A 20,326-nucleotide genomic window follows, 5' to 3' on the forward strand; every position below is an offset into this window, starting at 1 on the left:
GGTCGGCCTGCCTCTGGCCTGGAGTGCCCTCCCACCTCAAATCCCACAGACAACCACTCTCCCCCCACTTCAAAGCCTTATTGAAGGCCCATCTCCTCCCAGAGGCCTTCCCACATTAAGTCCCACTTTTCCTCATCTCCCACTCCCTTCCGCATCACCCTTTCTCCCTCTGCTCTTCCCCACTTCCCAGCCCCACATCACTTATGTTCATATCTGTCATTTTATTTGTTTGTACTGATGTCTGTCTCCCCTCCTCTAGACTGTAAATTCATCGTGGGCAGGGATTGTCACTATTGCTGTATTCTACTTTCCCAAGCGCTTAGTACAGTGCTCTGCACACTGCAAGTGCTTAATAATTATGATTGCATGAATGCCAGTGATCGCCCTCCAACCCGATGCCCCTCCCTCCCTTCACCGGATTCTAATCTCGGCTCTGCCACTTGTCTGCTGCGTGACCCTGGGCAAGTCAGTTCACTTCTCTAGGCCTCAGTTCCCTCATCTGTAAAGTAATAATAATGATGGCATGTAAGTGCTTACTATGTGCCCAGCACTTGTCTAAGCGCTGGGGAGGATACAAGGTAATCAGGTTGTCCCACGTGGGGCTCACAGTCGTAATCCCCATTTTACAGATGAGGGAACTGAGGCACAGGGAAGTGACTTGCCCAAAGTCACACAGCTGACAAATGGCAAAGTCAGCATTAGAACCCACCACCTGTGACTCCCAAACCCGGGATCTGTCCGCAGAGTCACGGGGATTGAGACTATGAGCCGCACCAGGGACTGGGACTGTGTCCAACCTGATTTGCTTGGGTCCACCCCAGCGTTTAGCACAGTGCTTGGCGCATAGTAAGCGCCTACCAAATACCCTAATTATTGTTCACCCGCCGCCTCGGCCCCCAATGCTGCGCCCCGGCCCCCCTCCCCCAGGCCGCCCTCCGGGCCAGCGCCCCTCACCCCCCGACTCTGGCAGCCCAACACACTCACGCAGTCTGTTTCTCCAAACTTTATTGTCGGCCCAAAGCCCCGGCAGCTTTAGTGTCCCGATAAAGGGCGGGGGTCGCGGAGAGGGGGGGCGAGGGTCCCCGAGGACCCAGGACCCCCCACCAGTCCCTTCCCCTCCTACTGCTGCAGAGACATCAGAGACAGCAGAGACAGCAGAGACAAGCGTTTAGCTCATAAATAATGCAAACCCGCAACAGAGGCCTCCCCCCTCCCCATCTCCCCCTACCCCATTATCCCTTCCCACCCCCACCCCCGGGATCTCAGCGACCCAGGCCTTCTCCCCCCACCCCCTTCCCCACTCCGACCTGGGGGTTCTGCCCCGGATCCAGCAGGGAGCCCCCCACCCCACCCCCCAAATCGCCCCTTCCCCAACTACTAGCAGCCTGTACTTGGGGAGGGGGCGGCAGCTCATTATTCCTTGGGTTGGATTCCCGGCCTTGGCGGGCAGAAGGGCAGAGGTGGGGGTGGACAGAGGGGCGGGACCGCCCAGGGTTAGGGGGGTCGTCGTCTCGCCCCCCACCCAAATTGCTAGTGTAGACAGCTACTAGTGTAGACAGCTACTAGTGTAGACAGCTGCTAGTGTAGATAGGAGGAAGCCAGGCCTAGGGGGAGGGGGATCTGCCGGCCGGGAGTGGGGGAGAAGGGAGGAGGAGGTGGAGGTTTGGGAGGGGAGGGGGCGCAAGAGGAGGAGGAGGAGGAGGAGGAGGGAAAGGGGAGATGCTTAGGGCTGGTCCTTGGCCTCTTTGTCGTAGATGTAGCTCCCCACAGCTCCGGTGTTCACACCTAGGGTGTTAGGACGGAAGGGAACCGGCTCAGATAGGGTTTGGGGGAGGGGCTTCTCTACCCCCCTCCCCCCACGACCCCCTGCTCCTTTGGGCTAATGGTGCAGGGGTCGCAAGCCCAGTTCTCCCATGTAACCCCACCTCCCACCCTATCTCCAAGGATGGAGAGCCGCCGCCGGCCCCACTCCTCACCTTTCGGCCCGAAGAGGATCCCGTAGCAAGGCTTGTGGCAGTAGGGCTGACCGTCGTGCTGGGGGACGGGAGGGGGAAAGGGGGACAAGGTCACTCAGTGCTTGGCACATAGTAAGCGCTTAATAAATGCTATTATTATTATGAAATCCCCAGGCCCCTTGACCTTCAAACCCTCAGGCCCCTCTAGACTATGAGCTCATTGTGGGCAGGGAATGGGTCTGATCTTATATTGTACTCTCCCAAGCGATTAGTACGCTGCTTTGCACACAGTAAGCGCTCAATAAATAGGATTATTACTATAAATAATAATAATAATAATAACCTTCCCATCGGCTGCCGGGCGGACAAGGCCCAGATCTACGCCGCTCTCCCGCCCCCTCGTGGACAGATCCTAAACTACAGCCTGTCTCGGCCAGGCCCCGCCTTTCATTCATTCATTCATTCATTCATTCATTCATTCAATCGTATTTATTGAGCGCTTACTGTGTGCAGAGCACTGTACTAAGCGCTTGGAAAGTACAAGTTGGCATCATATAGAGACGGTCCCTACCCAACAACGGGCTCACATTCAATCGTATTTATTCATTCATTCAATCATATTTATTGAGCGCTTACTGTGTGCAGAGCACTGTACTAAGCGGTTGGAAAGTACAAGTTGGCATCATATAGAGACGGTCCCTACCCAACAACGGGCTCACATTCAATCGTATTTATTCATTCATTCAATCATATTTATTGAGCGCTTACCGTGTGCAGAGCACTGTACTAAGCGCTGGAAAGTACAAGTTGGCATCATATAGAGACGGTCCCTACCCAACAACGGGCTCACATTCAATCATATTTATTCATTCATTCAATCATATTTATTGAGCGCTTACTGTGTGCAGAGCACTGTACTAAGCACTTGGAAAGTACAAGTTGGCATCATATAGAGACGGTCCCTACCCAAAAACGGGCTCACATTCAATCGCATTTATTCATTCATTCAATAATATTTATTGAGCGCTTACTGTGTGCAGACCACTGTACTAAGCGCTTGGGAAGTACAAGTTGGCAACATATAGAGACAGTCCCTACCCAACAATGGGCTCACAGTCTAGAAGGGGGAGACGGACAACAAAACAAAACAGGTGGACAGCAATGGTATTTATTATTAGTAGTAGTAGTATTAGTATTAATTGTGGTATTTGTTAAAGTGCTTACTACGTGCCAAGCACTGTACTAAGCGCTGGGGTGTATACAAGTAAATCGGGTTGAACACAGTCCCTATCCCAGTGCTTTTACGGTGTTGGTTAAGCGCTTACTATGTGCCAGGCACTGTAGTAAGCACCGGAGTAATCAAGGTAATCAGGCGGGCATGGTCCCTGCCCCACATGAGGCTCACAGTCTTAATCCCCATTTGACAGATGAAGTAACTGAGGCACAGAGAAGGTAATTGACTTGCCTAAGGTCACACAGCAAAGTGTCTGTTTACTTAATAATAATAGTAATAATAATAGCATTTGTTAAGCACTATGTGCAAAGCACTGTTCTAAGTGCTGGGGAGGTTACAAGGTAATCAAGTTGTCCCACGGGGGTGCTCACAGTCTTACTCCCCGTTTTATAGATGAGGTAACTGAGGCACAGAGAAGTTAAGTGACTTGCCTAAGATCACACAGCAGACAAGTGTATGTTTACCTGTGTTGATGTCTCTCCCCCAGATCCCCCCAACCACACTATGAGCTCATTGTGGGCAGGGATTATCTCTCTATTGCTATATTGTTCTTTCCCGAGTGCTTAGTTCAGTGCTCTGCGCACAGTAAACAATAAATATGATTGAATTGAATAGTATTCGTTAAGCATTTACTATGTGCCAGGCACTGTATTAAGCACTGGGGATAGATGCAAGGTAATCCAGTTGGATAGTGTATTTATTGAGCTCTTATTGTGTGGTCAGCACTGTTGCCCCCATCCGGGCTCTAAGCTTTGGGGCAGGTGGTAAACGGGGATGGGGGGAGCGGGAAACAGTGGATTAAAGGAGAGGTGGTGGGCACTCCGGTTTTTGCAGATAATAATAATAATGGTATTGTTAAGCGCTTACTATGTGCAAAGGACTGTTCTAAGCGGTGGGGAGGTTACCAGGTGATCAGGTTGTCCCACGGGGGGCTCACAGTCTTCACCCCCATTTTACAGACGAGGTAACTGAGGCCTAGAGAAGCGAAGTGACTTGCCCAAAGTCACACAGCTGACAAGTGGCGGGGTCGGCATTCGAACCCACGACCTCTGACTCCAGAGCCCGGGCTCTTTCCACTGAGCCACGCTGCTTCTCTAAATCAGGTCGGGATGAGGGTGGAAATATTCCGAACTTCGCTTGAGGTTTGGGAAGGGGGGCCGCCTAGGTCAGTCTAAAGCAGGGGCTGAGTTGCGTCCCCAGGAGACCCTTCCCTCCCGCTCCCGACCCCGCCGCCACCCCCGGCCTCCTCACCTCGGCATGGCCTCCTGGAGTCAGGGTTTTGCTGCAGCGCTCGCAGCGCAGACATGGACGATGCCAGTCCTTGCCCAGGGAGGTCACCTTCTCAGCTGCGGGGCAAGGAACCAGACTGAGTGAGCATCTCTCCCCCCCTCACCCCGCTATCCATGCCTGTGGAAGGCGATCAGCCCACTGACAATTCCTCTTCCCCCATTCAATGCCTTATTGCAGGCCCAACTCCTCCAAGAGGCCTTCCCTGACTAGGGAAGAACAGTGGTCAGCACTGTTCAATCAATCGTATTTATTGAGCGCTTACTACGTGCAGAGCACTGTACTAAGCGCTTGGGAAGTACAAATTGGCAACACATAGAGACAGTCCCTACCCAACAGTGGGCTCACAGTCTAAAAAACTGTTGCCCTGACAATAATAATTTAATAATTTTGGTATTTGTTAAGCGCTTACTATCAATCAATCAATCAATCAATCGTATTTATTGAGCGCTTACTATGTGCAGAGCACTGTACTAAGCGCTTGGGAAGTACAAATTGGCATCACATAGAAACAGTCCCTACCCAACAGTGGGCTCACAGTCTAAAAGGGGGAGACAGAGAACAGAACCAAACATACCAACAAAATAAAATAAGTAGGATAGAAATGTACAAGTAAAATAAATAAATAAATAAATAAATAGAGTAATAACTATGTGCCAAGCACTGTTCGTTCATTCATTCAATCGTATTTATTGAGCGCTTACTGTGTGCAGAGCACTGTACTAAGCGCTTGGGAAGTACAAGTACAAGCGAAGCAGCGTGGCTCAGTGGAAAGAGCCCGGGCTTTGGAGCCAGAGGTCACAGGTTCAAATCCCGGCTCCGCCAATTGCCAGCTGTGTGACTTTGGGCGAGTCACTTCACTTCTCTGGGCCTCAGTTCCCTCATCTGGAAAATGGGGATTAAGACTGTGAGCCCCCCGCGGGACAACCTGATCACTCTGTAACCTCCCCAGCGCTTAGAACAGTGCTTTGCACATAGTAAGCGCTTAATAAATGCCATTGTTATTATCACAAGTTGGCAACATATAGAGACGGCCCCTACCCAACAGCGGGCTCACAGTCTAGAAGTGCTGGGGGAGATACAAGGTCATCAGGTTGTCCCATATGGGGCTCATAGTCTTTATCCCCCTTTTACAGATGAGGGAACTGAGGCACAGGGAAGTGAAGTGACTTGTCCAAAGTCACACTGCTAAGTGGCGGAGCCAGAATTAGAACCCATGACCTCTGACTCCCAAGCCCATGCTCTTTCCACTGAGCCACGCTGCTTCTCTAGACTTGCTTTCTTTATTCATCCCACTCCCAACCCCACAGCACATATCTGTGATTTATTTATATTCATGTCTGTCTTCCCCCACGTTGGCCATGTTGGATTGGGAGTGGGACAGAGGGCTGGCCAGATGGACCAGCCTGGAATGTCCTGGCCTAGAATGCCCTTCCTCCTCAAATCCAACAATTACTCTCCCCCTGCTTCAAAGCCTTATTGAAGGCCCATCTCCTCCAAGAGGCCCCATTTTTCCTCATCTCCCACTCCCTTCTGCATCGCCCTGACTCCCTCCCTTTGCTCTTGACCCCCACTTCCCAGTCCCACAGCACTTATGTATATATCTGTCATTTTATTTGTGTTGATGCCTGTCTCCCACCCCACTAGAGTGCGAGCTGGTTGTGGGCTGGGATTGTCACTGTTCATTGTTGTATTGTACTTTCCCAAGCACTTAGTACAGTGCTCTGCAGAGAGTGAGCACTTAATAAATACAACCGAATGAATAAATGACCCTGGAAGGCAGAGGATGGAGTTTGTGACTTCAGGTCAGTCAGTTAAGCAATCGTATTTAATGAGCACTTACTGTGTGTAAACCACTGTTCTAAGTGCTTGGAAGAGTACAACAATTAACAGACGCATTCCCCCAGTACAACTAGCTAGTCTACTCTAGACAGACATGAATATAAATAAATAAATTACAGATATGTGCTGTGGGGTTTTAGACTGTGAGCCCACTGTTGGGTAGGGACTGTCTCTATGTGATGCCAATTTGTACTTCCCAAGCGCTTAGTACAGTGCTCTGCACATAGTAAGCGCTCAATAAATACGATTGATTGATTGATTGATTGGGGTTGGGAAGGGGATGAATAAAGAAAACAAGTCAGGGTGAAGCAGAAGGGAGTGAGAGTAGAGGAAAGGAGGATTTAGTCAGGGAAGGCTTCTTGGAGTAAGGCTATAAAGATGGGGAGAGTAATCGTCTGTCGGATATGAGGAGAGAGGGCATTCCAGGCCAGAGGAAGGACGAGGACGAGAGGTCGGCAACGAGATAGGTGAGATGGAATGTGTACAGTGAGAAGGTTAGCATCCAGCGCTTAGAACAGTGCTTTGCACATAGTAAGAGCTTAATAAATGCCATTATTATGTTATGTTATTATGTTGCCAATTTGTACTTCCCAAGCGCTTAGTACAGTGCTCTGCACATAGTAAGCGCTCAATAAATACGATTGATGATGATGATGATGATGATTATTATTATTATTACTAGAGGAATGAAGTGTGTGGGCTGGGTTATAGTAATAATAATAATAATGGTATTTGTTAAGCGCTTACTATGTGCAAAGCACAGTTCTAAGCGCTGGGGGAGTGGATACAAGGTGATCAGGTTGTCCCACGTGGGGCTCACAGTCTTAATCCCCATTTTACAGATGAGGGAACTGAGGCACAGAGAAGTGAAGTGACTTGCCCGAAGTCACACAGCTGGCAATTAGCAGGAGAGTAGTGAGGTGACGTAGGAGGGGGCAAGGGGATTGAGGACTTTAAAGATCACCCCTGCCCCCCAGCATGGGCGGGGAGCTGGGAACTCACCAAAGTAGACCCTTTTGCCGCAGCGGGGACACATGTTGGGTTCTCCAGTAAAGATGGTGACGCTGGAGGCTGAAACAGGGGCAAGAGGAGGGCAGTTGACCCATCCGACCTCCGGAACCTGCCCGATGGGTAGCCCAGCCCTCCCGCCCCTCGCCAACTTGCTCACCTTTGCTGGGCCCTCTGGGAGGATTGGAGGCGGTGTTGACCTTCCGCTCCTCCGCCCTGGCCACATGCTCTATGGGGCCGGTCACCGGGGTCTCGTCCGCTGGGGGCTTCTCATAGATGTAGGAGCCAGCGCCACCGATATTCACACCTGGACACGGGCCTCTGATCGTCACACCTGCACCCGAGCCCTGCCGTGGACACTTGCAGCCCCCTCCCTCAGGACAGTCGCACCCTCTCCTCCTCTTGTGAGTCCATGCGCACACACACAACACACACACACACACAGGGGAGTGGGGAGTTCTCCTACCTTTGGGCCCAAACAGCGTGGCGTAGCAAGGCTTGTGGCAGAATGGCTTCCCATCATGCTGAAAGTGAGAACAGGTAATAATGGCATTTATTAAGCGCTTGCTATGTGCAAAGCACTGTTCTAAGCGCTGGGGAGGTTACAAGGTGATCAGGTTGTCCCACGGGGGGCTCACAGTCTTCATCCCCGTTTTACAGGTGAGGGAACTGAGGCCCAGAGAAGTGACTTGCCCAAAGTCACACAGCTGACAGGTGGCGGAGCGGGGATTTGAACCCATGACCTCTGACTCCAAAGCCCGGGCTCTTTCCACTGAGCCACGCTGCTCAAAGGGGTCAAAGGGAGTGAATCCTTTTATTTATTTATTTATTTATTTATTTATTTTACTTGTACATTTCTATCCTACTTATTTTATTTTGTTGGTATGTTTGGTTCTGTTCTCTGTCTCCCCCTTTTAGACTGTGAGCCCACTGTTGGGTAGGGACTGTCTCTATGTGATGCCAATTTGTACTTCCCAAGCGCTTAGTACAGTGCTCTGCACATAGTAAGCGCTCAATAAATACGATTGATTGATTGATTGATTGATTGATTGATTGAATCCAGGAAGCATCTTACACGGGCCAGACCTCAGGAACCATATTCGTTCGATCATATTTATTGAGTGCTTACCATGTGGAGAGCACTGTACTAAGCACTTGGGAGAGTACAATAATCATAATAATTATGGTATTTATTAAGCACTTCGTGCAAGGCACTGTTCTAAGGGCTGGGGTAGATACAAGATAATCGGGTTGGAGACAGTCCCTGCCCCACATAGGGCTCACAGTCTTCACCGCCATTTTACAGATGAGGGAACTGAGGCCCAGAGAAGTGAAGTGACTTGTCCAAGGTCACACAGCAGAGAAGTGGAGGAGCTGGGATTAGAACCCATGACCTTCTAACTCCCAGGCCTGGGTTCTATACACTAGGCCATGCTGCTTCTAACAATATACAATAGAACAATAAACAGACACATTCCCTGCCCACGACACACAGTCTAGTGGGAGCTTACGGCCTAGAGGGTCCACGGACCGTATGATAGGTGGAGGTAAAACGAGCCAGAGACTTGGAAGAGCTTTCCCTCATTTCAGGCCTCCTCCGGGTGTGGTGGGGAGAAACTGAGGAAGCCCACTGGCCCTCCCCCTCCCCCTAATTCTCGTGGAGCCCCAGGGCTGCCATCTCCACACCAAGGACGTAAATGGAAGAAGAGCAACAGAATGATGGGGAGAAACTTCGGTGGGGAATGAGATGTTGGGAAAGCGAGAAAATGGCCTGCCCAGTGGACAGAGGGATGGATGGGATCCCCTTCCCCTGGTATAAGAGAAGCAGCGTGGCTCAGTGGAACGAGCACGGGCTTTGGAATCGGAGGTCATGGGTTCGAATCCTGACTCTGACAATTGTCAGCTGTGTGACTTTGGGCAAGTCACTTAACTTCTCTGGCCTCAGTTACCTCATCTGTAAAATGGGGATTAAGACTGTGAGCCCCCCGTGGGACAACCCGATCACCTTGTAACCTCCTCAGCGCTTAGAACAGTGCTTTACATATAGTAAGCGCTTAATAATAATAATAATAATAATGGCATTTATTAAGCGCTTACTATGTGCAAAGCACTGTTCTAAGCGCTGGGGAGGTTACAAGGGGATCAGGTTGTCCTACGTGGGGCTCACAGTCTTAATCCCCATTTTTACAGATGAGGTAACTGAGGCACAGAGAAGTTAAGTGACTTACCCAAAGTCACACAGCTTAATAAATACCATTATTATTAGTATTATTATAAGGATGTGCTGACCATAGAAGCCCCTCCTCCCCACCCCAGTCTCGATAAGGCCGGTCACTTCTCAGTCCCTCACCCCATCCTCCCCCAACAATCCCTCTCTCTGCCCCGAGCCTTCTCTAGGGAACGCCAGGCCCCGGTGGGGAAGCTGTTTCTCTGAGAAGGGTCAATAGGGAAGGGGAGCTGAGTCCAGGCTTGATAAAACAGAAAAAAGAAGCAGGGACCCAACCTAGGAGTCCCTAGGGAGAAACTGGGCATGCCTCCCATTTTATCTCGGGGAGTATATGTTCTTCGTATTGGAAGACGCAGCAGGGATGGTGAGATTCAGAAGAGGTGGTGGTGTTTGTGTGTGTGTCTGTCTGTAGAAGCCAATAAGGGACCCATAATCCCAGCCACATTGTGCACACAAAAAGGCCGTCCTTTATTGTCTTGTGTTTGCAGAGCCTGGCACTTCTCTTTTGCCTTCTTGTTCAATCAGTGGCATTTGTTGACCGGCCACTGTGGGCAGAGCACTGTTCTAAATTCTAAATCTGAAGGAAGAAAGTGGGTGAGGGAAGGTACAGGATGAGATGGATCCCCTCCCTTACCTCCTCACCCAAATTCTGTCAAACTTGGGTCCTGTCTCCTGGAGCAGGGTAAGTCAAAGCTAATCTCCCTCAGAAGTCTTCATGGACATAACAGCAATTATTTCCCACCCAATGCCGTCTCAAATATTTACAGTATTACATGTAGGAAGCAGTGTGACCTAGTGGAAAGAGCCTGGGAGTCAGAGGTTCTTGAGAAGCAGCGTGGCTCAGTGGAAAGAGCCCGGGCTTTGGAGTCAGAGATCATGGGTTCAAATCCCAGCTCCGACGCTTGTCAGCTGTGTGACTTCGGGCAAGTCACTTCACTTCTCTGGGCCTCAGTTCCCTCATCTGTAAAATGGGGATTAAAACTGTGAGCCCCCCGTGGGACAACCTGATCACCTTGTAATCTCCCCATCACTTAGAACAGTGCTTTGCACATAGTAAGCACTTAATAAATGTCATTATTATTATTATTATTATTCTAACACTTGCCTGTTGTGTGTCCTTGAGCAAGTCACTTAAGTACTCTGTACCTCAGTCCCCTCATCTATAAAATGAGAATTCAGTACCTTTTCTCCCTCTTACTTAGACTGAGCCCCCACCTGATTAGCCCGTTATCTATCCTGGAGCTTAAAGCAGTGTGTGGAATAATAATTGTGGTATTTGTTAAACACTTACTAGAAAAGCAGCATGGCTCAATAGAAAAAGCACAGGCTTGGGAGTCAGAGGTCATGGGTTCAAATCCCAGCTCTGCCAATTGTCAGCTGTGTGACTTTGGGCAAGTCCCTTAAACTTCTCTGGGCCTCAGTTACCTCATCTGTAAAATGGGAATGAAGACTGTGAGCCCCATGTGGGACAATCTGATCATCTTGTATCCTCCCCAGCACTTAGAACAGTGCTTTGCATGTAGTAAGCGCTTAACAAATGCCATTATTATTACTATTATTATTATCATTATTATTATTATTATTATGTGTCAAGCACTGTACTACGAACTAGGGTGATACAAGCAAATCAGGTTGGACACAGTCCCTGTCCCACAGGTGGCTCACTGTCTCAATCCCCATTTTCCAGATGAGGTAACTGAGGCCCAGAAAAGTGAAGTGACTTGCCCAAGGTCACAAAGCAGGCCAGCGTCAGAGTTGGGATTAGAACCCATGACATTCTGACTCCCAGGCCTGTGCTCTATCCATTATGGAACATAGTATGAGCTTAACAAAAACTGCAAAAACAAAAGAAAACAAAACCAGGGAACTGTCCAACCAACCTGATGATCATGTATCTATCCCAGCACCTAGTACAGTGCTTAGCACATAATAAGCACTTAACAAGAACCATAATTACATACGTAGGAGGGGGCTGCAGGTTTATCCTCGCCTGGGTGACCATATAATGAGGGTGTGGTTCTCTGCTGTTCTCTAACTTGGGTTGAGAAGGGATATGGCCTTAAACCTGATTCATTCATTCCGTCGTATTTATTGAGCGCTTACTCTGTGCTGATGGGAGGGACTGGTCAGCCCCACCTGCATCCTGAGGCCTGGGGGGTGGAAAGGATAGAGAAAAGAGTGGGGGGCAAAACACGATTTTACCTCCGCGTGACCCCCGGGGGTCAAAGTCTTGTTGCAGCGTTCACACTTCAAGCAAAATTTATGCCAGTCTTTGCCCAGAGAGCTGACTTTCTCGGCTGCAGGAAGAGACAGAGACAGTCAATCAATCCATCAATGGCATTTATTGGGTGCTCACTGTGTACCGAGCACTGTACTAAGAATCGGCATGAGGATGTCCGCCCCCCCTGCCTCCCCCATTGACTGGGTGGGCCTGCCTTTCTTTACATGGATTCCTCCATCCCCTCTGCTGCCAACTCAGCCAAGGCACGCATCGGGGCAGAGACATCAAGTGCCACCCGCCAAAGCCCCCTGCCCTTCCCCTCCCGGGGTATTTAGTGGTCCTGACTTTCCACGTGAGTTTGGGCGAGTCACTCGCCCTCTCTGGGCCTCAGTATTCAAACTGGACATTTGCCCCAGGACCCCATAGGTGTGGATTCGGCCCGGGCTCTGACTCTGCCTTCTGGAAGGATGTTGGTTCTGAGCCTTCCAGATGCCTGCGGGCCCCTCCCAGCAGCTCTGAGCCTAGGCCCGGGGTCCAGGCCCGGTGGGAGTGGCCACAGAGTTCCTAATCCTCCTCTGAAGGGTCCTCTCAGTCGGAAAGCCCCCTCCCAGGTCCCAAAGAAGCCACATCCTGAGCAGCAAACAGGGGTGGCAGGGGGTGGCTTTCCTGCTTGCTCCCCAAAACACACACACACACACACGTGTGTCCTGGGAGGAGGGGGAGGCCTCTAGTCTCTACTTTCCTCCTCCTCCAGCGGGTGTGGTGAGTTATCCCGACGCATCCTGTTGTCCTTGGCCCAGACCAACTTTCCAAAAGACTGGAGCCAAACCATTCCCCGCCCTTGTGGTCTCCCCCGCTGCGGCCTCTGGGACCCAGAGACTCCCAGAGAGGCCTAGAGACACACAGAGATGCAGGATCTTTGGAGAGACTCGGAGGCTTCTCCGGCTGACCCCCATTCTTCCCCCACCTCAACCCCATGGTCCGAGAGGCGCCCGCTTCCTTCCCCTGACCACCTGTCCTGTCCACACCTCGACCACCCTCTGTCTTGCTCCTTTTGGGCAGCTGGGGAAGGGGAGACCCCGGCCCCGCCATCGGATCCCCTCCCTTCGCACTCCTGAGGACCCCCGGCCCATTGCCTGGGAAACTTCCAGGCTGGTCCTGGGCCTGATTGTGTCCACCTGCAGCGGAGGCAGAAACCCCTCCCGGCCCCAACCCCTTAGTGGACAATGGCCGGATCCCGTGGGTTGGGGGGTGGTCGACCACTCCTCCTTCCTGCAGATCCAGAAACAGGAGGGTGGGCCCAGGGGAGAGAGTTGACGTCAACTCACTCATCCCCTCCCCACTATCCCCCAAAAAGGCTAGTCCTTTCATTCATTCATTCATTCAATCGTATTTACTGGGCGCTCACTGTGTGCAGAGCACTGGACTAAGCACTTGAAAAGGACAATTCGGCAACAAATAGAGACCATCCCTACCCAACAACGGGCTCACAGTGTTGGGCCTTAGCCCAGGACGCAAGGTGTGTGTGTTGGGGGCGGGGGGGGGGGGCTGTCATCAGGCCAATTCATTCAATTGTATTTATTGAGCGCTCACTGTGTGCAGAGCACTGTACTAAGTGCTTGGAAAGTCCAATTCGGCAACAGATAGAGAAAATCCCTACCCAACAACGGGCTCCCAGTCTAGAAGGGGGGAGAAAAACAACAAAACAAGTAGACAGGCATCAATAGCATCAAAATGGATAAATAGGATTATAGATACCCATCATTAATAAAATAAATAGAATAATAACTACGTGCAATTCAATGAGGGGTCCGGGAGGAAACCAAGTCCTGCCCCCTCCCACCCCCACACTCCCGGCAGCCACCTGTGCCCAGGGCGCAGGAGACAGCAGCTGCAAACATCTGGGCGTCATGCAAACCGGGGGGCCGGGGTTGGGGGCAGGGGGGCGTCCAGCGCAGAAATTCTCCCACACCTGCCTCCTCCACACCCAGATAGACCCTCGGCCCCCTGCCCCACCCCTCCCCCTCCGTCCCCTGTCAGTCTGCGGTCACTAGGGCCGGACAGGTCATCCGGAGCAGTAGGGAAGGGAAGGGAAGGGAAGGGAAGGGAAGGGAAGGGAAGGGAAGGGAAGGGAAGGGAAAGGAAGGGAAGGGAAGGGAGGAAAAGGAGGGGAGGAGGGGAGGGAGGGAAGAGGGAGGAAATCAATCAATCGTATTTATTGAGCGCTTACTGTGTGCAGAGCACTGTACTAAGCGCTTGGGAAGTACAAGATGGCAACATACAGAGACAGTCCCTACCCAACAGTGGGCTCACAGTCTAAATGGGGGAGTCTAAAAAGTCTAAAAAGGAAAGAGAGGGAGGGAGGAGGGGGAGGGAAGGGAAGGGAAGAGAGAAAGGAAGGAGGGAAGGGAGGAAAAAGAGGGAAGGGAGGGAGGAAATAGAGGAAGGGAAGGGATGGAGGGGAGGAGAGGGGAGGAGGGGAGGGAGGGAGGAAAGGGAGGGAAGGGAGGAAAGGGAGGGAAGGAAGGAAAGGGAGGGAAGGGAGGGAAGGGAGGAAAGGGAGGGAAGGGAGGAAAGGGAGGGATGGAAGGAGGCTGGGTCCAGGGCCGCCCCCCGCCCATCCAAGCTGCGGGGCCTATATTTAGCTGCCAAATTTCCGGAGAGTTGGGCCCTAGGGCTCGGATGATGTAAGGCCGCCCCCTCCCCTGTCGGACTTCGCCCCTCTCCCGTTGGGACCCTCCCTCCGTCCTGCCGAGGGTGGGTGGGGGGCGGCCACCGTCCGGGCCCGGAAGGCCCCCTCTCTCCGGCACCTCCCCGGCGGCTTCCCCTTCCCGCATGAATCAATCGCCCCTTTGTCTGGGCTTGGGCCCGGGGCGGCGGCGGGGAGGCGAGGCTCAGGACTGGAGGCGGGCCAGGGGGCCCTGCTGCCTCCCTCCTAGTCCCCAGGGGTCCAAGAAAGCCCCCTCTCCTCGACCAGCCGGGAGCTGCCCACCCCCGCGTGGACCCCGATGAAGTGGGAAGGAAAGGGGGGAGACCCTCGCCCTCCTCCCCTCCAGACCTGGCTGGGGTCTCCATCCCCTCCAAACCTTCCAGGGCGCGGGCGCACTAAGACATGTAATAATGGTATTTATTAAGCGCTTACTATGTGCCAAGCACTGTTCCAAGCGCTGGGGTACGTACAGGGTAATCAGGTTGCCCCACCGGGGACTCACCGTCCTAATCCCCATTTTACAACTGCCGTAATTAAGGCCCAGAGAATAATAATAAACAATAATGATAATGGCATTTGTTAAGCGCTTACTATGTGCCAAGCACTGTTCTAAGCGCTGGGGGAGATACAGGGTAATCAGGCTGCCCCACGGAGGACTCACCGTCCTAATCCCCATTTTACAACTGCCGCAATTAAGGCCCAGAGAATAATAATAAATAATAATGATAATGGCATTTGTTAAGCACTTACTATGTGCCAAGCACGGTTCTAAGCGCTGGGGGAGATACAAGGTAAACAGGTTGTCCCACGTGGGGCTCACAGTCTTAATTCCCATTTTACAGATGAGGGACTGAGGTTCAGACAAGTGAAGTGACTAGCCCAAGGTCACACAGCAGACAAGTAGTGGATGGGGATTAGAACTCACGACCTCTGACTCCTAAACCCGGGCTTGTTAATGAGCGTGTGAATGCCCGCGTGTTTGGGCACGTGGGAGGACCAGTGTGTTTTGGTGTGAGCGTTGGATAATAATAATAATAATAATAATAATATTAATAATAATAATAGTATTTGTTTAGCACTTCCTATGTGCCAAGCACTGTTGTAAACGCTAGATGCGAGCAGTCAGCATCCCCCCCACCCCCCACCCCACACACTCCTCAGGGGTCAGGCCCACGAGGAAACGAGCCTGCGACCCCCTCCCCAAGGCGGCACCTTACCCCCCGCTCCGCCCTCCCTGCTGGTCCTTATTCATTCATTCATTCATTCGATCGCATTTATTGAGCGCTTACTGTGTGCAGAGCACTGTACTAAGCGCTTGGGAAGTACAAATCGGCAACATATAGAGACGGTCCCTACCCAGCAACGGGCTCACAGTCTAGAAGGGGGAGACAGGCAACAAAACAAGTAGACAGGTGTCAATACCATCAAAATAAATAGAATTATAGCTCTATACACATCATTAATCAGTAAGCGCTTAACAAATGCCATCATTATTCTTAATAAAATGGAGTCCTTATTTCACCCGCGGGCTCACGCTGATCCCCTGGTCTTCCCAAGGCCGGAAAGGGGGTGGGAGTGGGGGGAGACCTGCGACCCCCAGGAGGGGAGGGATGCCGGCCTTCGGACATTGACGGGATAAGGGGGCCTTGCCCCGCAGAGTCCCCATTTCCGAGGCAGGTGGATGGGCGCTTTGTAAAATAAGGATTAATAATAATAATAATAATGAAGGTATTTGTTAAGCGCTTCCTATGTGCCAGGCACTGTACTAAGCGCTGGGATGGATACAAGCAAATCAGGTTGGACACAATCCCTGTCCCACGTGGGGCTCACAGTCTCAATCCCCATTTTACAGATGAGGGGATTGAGACTGTGAGCCCCACGTGAGACCGCCTGATGACCTTCTATCTACCCCAGCGCTTAGAACAGTGCTTAGCATATACTAAGCGCTTAATAAATACCGTCATTATTATTATTAGCAGCAATGTCCCCGGGAGAGGACTGTCCCTATATGTTGGGACTGTCCCTATATATAGGGACTGTCTCTATATGTTGCCAATTTGTACTTCCCAAGCGCTTAGTACAGTGCTCTGCACACAGTAAGCGCTCAATAAATACGATTGATGATGATGAGAGGGGTTGGGGGTTCTGTCGGGGGAACCAGGCGACCCGTGAAGAGGCCCGGCATGTCTGGAAAGGCAGGGGAGGAGGAAGGGTGGGGGTCTCAGAGTAAGCAGCGTGGATCAATGGTTAGAGCCCGAGTTTGGGAGTCAGAGGACTTGGGTTCTAATTCCGACTCCATCCCTTGTCTGCCTTGTGCAAACCACTTCACATCTCTGGGCCTCAGTTCGTAGCTTAGTGGAAAGAGCCCGAGCTTGGGAGTCAGAGGTCATGGGTCCTAATCCCGGCTCCGCCACTTGTCAGCTGTGTGACCCTGGGCAAGTCACTTCACTGCTCTATGCCTCAGTTACCTCATCTGTAAAATGGAAATGAAGACTGTGAGCCCCACGTGGGAAAATCTGATTACCTTGTATCTAGTCCAGCTCTTAGAACGGTGCTTGGCACATAGTAAGCGCCACGTGGGGCAACCAGATTACCTTGTATCTACTCCAGGGTTTGTAACAGTGCTTGTCACATAGGAAACGTCTAACAAATACGATTATTATTATTGTTATTACCCCAGCGCTTAGAAAAATGCTCGGCACTTAGTAAACGTTTAACAAATACCATCATTATTATTATTACCCTAGTGCTTAGAAAAGTGCTGGCATTTAGTAAACATTTAACAAATACCATTATTATTATTGTTTCACACCCCCACCCGGGATTATCACTCTCGCATTCCTCTCGTGCTTGGGCGTACCCTCCCTCCCCGCCCAAGGTCTAATAACCCCCCACTCCCTATTTCCCCTTCAGAGTGGGGAAACTGAGGTTTGGTGGAGAGGAAGGTCGAAGTGGGGTTGCCCCCCAAGTCCTCTTTCCTCGCCCACTTGGGTCTGAGCCCCCGGCCCCTCCAGATTCCCCGACCCTCCTTCCACGATGAGTCGCCCCCTCCCCATTAAAATCTTGGCATCCTGGCAAGAGGCGGGGAATCTAGCATGCCACCCCCCAAACCCGACTGCCCGCCTGGGTGCCCTCCACGTGGTAACTTTATAGCAGGAATCTGGGGTAGGGGACGGGAAAGGGTGAAATTGGGGGTCTCCGGGCTGGACAATGAAGACCCCCCCCCCTCCATTAGAGAAGCAGCGTGGCTCAGTGGCAAGAGCCCGGGCTTGGGAGTCTGAGGTCCTGGGTTCTAATCCCGACTCCGCCACTTGTCAGCTGTGTGACTTTGGGCAAGTCGCTTCACTTCTCTGGCCCTCATTTCCCTCATCTGGAAAAACGGGGATTTAAGACTGTGAGCCCCACGGGGGACAACCTGATAATCTTGTATCCCCCACCCAGCGTTTAGAACAGTGCTTGGCACACAGTAAGCGCTTAACAAATGCCATCATTATTATTATTATGATTATTATTAAAATCCTGGCATCCTGGCAAGGGGGTGGGGAGGGAAAAATCTAGCATGCCACACCCCAAACGCGACTGCCCGCCTAGGCGCCCTCCATGTGGCAACTTTACAGGAGGAATCTGTCGAGAGGGGGGATGAAATTGGGGGTCTCCGAGCTGGACAATGAAGACCCCCTCCCCATTAAAATCCTGGCATCCTGGCGGGGGGGGGCAACCTAGCATGCCACACCCCAAACCCGACTGCCCGCCTAGATGCCCTCCACATGGTATCTTTACAGGAGGAATCGAGTTGGGGCGGGGGGGAGAGGGTGCAATTGGGGGTCTCCGAGCTGGACAATGAAGACCCCCCTCCCCAATAAAATCCTGGCATCCTGGCAAGGGGGGGCAATCTAGCATGCCACACCCCAAACCCGACTGCCCATGTAGGTGCCCTCCACGTGGTATCTTTACAGGAGGAATCGGGTGGTGGGGGAGGAGAGGGTGAAATTGGAGGTCTCCGAGCTGGACAGTGAAGACCCCCCTCCCCAATAAAATCCTGGCATCCTGGCAAGGGGGAGGGGGGGGGTATCTAGCATGCCACTCCTCAACCCCGATTGCCCGCCTAGGTGCCCACCACGGGGAATCTGGGAGGGAGAGGGTGAAACTGGGGGTCTCCCGGCTTGACAACGAAGACCCCCTCCCCATTAAAATCCCGGCATCCTGGCAAGGGGGTGGGGGGCAGGAAATCTAGCACGCCACACCCTCAACCCGACTGCCCGCCTAGGTGCCCTCCGTGTGGTATCTTTAAAGGAGGAATCGGAAAATTGGGGGTCTCCGGGCTAGACAATGAAGACCCCCCTCTCCAACCCCACCCCCTTTCCTGGGGTCCTTCAGGATTTAAGGGCTTGGCGGGGGGGGGGGGGTTGTCCAGCTGCTGCTGCTGCTGCACCTGTGCAAGACGCCCCCCACCCCCCCCCACCAACCGGGGCTTCGAGTGCCACCTCAACACGCCCTGCCCCCCCCCCCCACCCCCGGGTAGTGCCACCCCCGGGCAGTGCCACCCTCGGGCAGTGCCACCCCCATTCCTCTCCCTCTGCCAAGGGCGGGGGAGCCGCCCCCATCCCCACCTCGGGGACTGTCCCACCCCCTCTCGGACTCTCGTTTGCGACCCCTCGGGGGGCTCCCGGGTGGGGGGGCACCCCTGGCATCGCCCTGGGGGATGCCCGGTTTTAGCCAGGGGAGACGTGGGGGGCGAGGGGGAGAGGGGGAGGGCTGCGGAGCCCTGGGAGGGGGCTGGGGGGCGTGGGGCGGGCGCAGGGCGCTGCGAGGGCGCGCGCCACCCCCAGGTGGGCACAGGTGCGTGGGGGCACGGGGCGGGGGCGCTCACCGAAGTAGACGGTCTTGTCGCACTTGGGGCACTTGGAGGCCATGGTCCGGGACGGGGGGCACGGCGAGAGGGGGCACGGCGAGGGGCACGGGGACGGGGGGCACGGGACGGGCACGGGGGGCACTGAGCGGTGCGGAGGGTCCGAGAGGCCGGCACGGTCTCGGCGGCTCCGCGGCCCGCGGCAGGCCCCGCCCCCTCCCCGAGGCCCCGCCCCCGGACACGCCCCCCGGACCCGCGCGGCCCGCCCATTGGCCCGGGACCCGCCCGGGCCACGCCCCCCGGGCCCGGAGGCGCCCGCCCATTGGCCCGGGGGCCCAGGAGGAGGGGCGGGGCCGGGGGCCACGCCCTATCCCCCCCCCGCGCGGGGGGCAGGAGGGGGAGGAGGGGGAGGAGGAGGGATTTGGGAGGGGGGAGAGGGGACAGGAGAAGGGGGTGGGAGGGGAGGGGGGAGGAGATGGGGTGGGAGGGGGGAGAGGGGATGCAGGGAAGAGGGGAGGGGGAGAGAGGGGGGACAGGGGAGGGGAGGGGGAGAGGGGAGGGGTGGGAGGAGAGGGAGAGGAGAGGGGAGTCGGGGGGAAGAGGGGATGGGGTGGGAGGGGGAGAGAGAGAGGAGAGAGGAGGGGAGAGAGGGAGGGGAGAAGGGGGTGAGGGAGAGGGAGGGGGGAGAGGGGATGGGGTGGGAGAGAGGGAGGGGAGGGAGAGAGATGAGAGGGAAGGGGAAGGGGAGGGGGGTTGGGAGAGGGGAGTGGGAGGGGGGAAAGGGAGGGAGTGGGAGGGATTTGGGAGGGAGGGGAGAAGGGGGTTTGGAGGGGGGAGAGGGAGGGGAGAAGGGGGTTGGGAGGAAGGAGAGGGAGGGAAAAAGGGGGTTCGGAGGGGGGAGAGGGAGGGGGTTCGGAGGGATTTGGGGGGCAGAAGGGGGTTGGGAGGGGGGAGAGGGAGGGAAGAAGGGAGGTTGGGGGAGAGGGAGGGAAG

The 20,326-nt window shown here is 53.5% G+C and overlaps 1 protein-coding gene across 1 annotated transcript; it reads right to left on the bottom strand.

Annotated features, from left to right (window-relative positions):
* Nucleotides 1-1,344: 1,344 nt before the first annotated feature.
* On the bottom strand, nt 1,345-19,499 carry CRIP2 (cysteine rich protein 2). The gene is made up of 8 exons (XM_038765821.1): nt 19,355-19,499; nt 11,756-11,850; nt 7,793-7,850; nt 7,487-7,633; nt 7,321-7,389; nt 4,441-4,535; nt 1,977-2,034; nt 1,345-1,785 (listed from the first exon to the last, which is right to left on the bottom strand). Exons 1-8 carry the CDS (start codon nt 19,395-19,397, stop codon nt 1,724-1,726), a joined length of 627 nt encoding a protein of 208 aa, XP_038621749.1. The 5' UTR covers nt 19,398-19,499; the 3' UTR covers nt 1,345-1,723.
* Between the last annotated feature and the right edge of the window lie 827 nt (nt 19,500-20,326).

This window comes from Tachyglossus aculeatus, chromosome 23 (genome assembly GCF_015852505.1).
Source record: "Tachyglossus aculeatus isolate mTacAcu1 chromosome 23, mTacAcu1.pri, whole genome shotgun sequence".
NCBI classification, from domain to species: Eukaryota; Metazoa; Chordata; class Mammalia; order Monotremata; family Tachyglossidae; genus Tachyglossus; species Tachyglossus aculeatus.

Bases quoted from the DNA above. Each gene is read 5' to 3' on its own strand.
- CRIP2 (XM_038765821.1), bottom strand. From the start codon at position 19,397: ATGGCCTCCAAGTGCCCCAAGTGCGACAAGACCGTCTACTTCG. The intron at 7,634-7,792 runs GTAGGAGAACTC...GCCCGTGTCCAG, and splicing joins CACGCTGTTTGGGCCCAAAG to GTGTGAATATCGGTGGCGCT. The intron at 1,786-1,976 runs GTGAGGAGTGGG...CTAACACCCTAG, and splicing joins GATCCTCTTCGGGCCGAAAG to GTGTGAACACCGGAGCTGTG.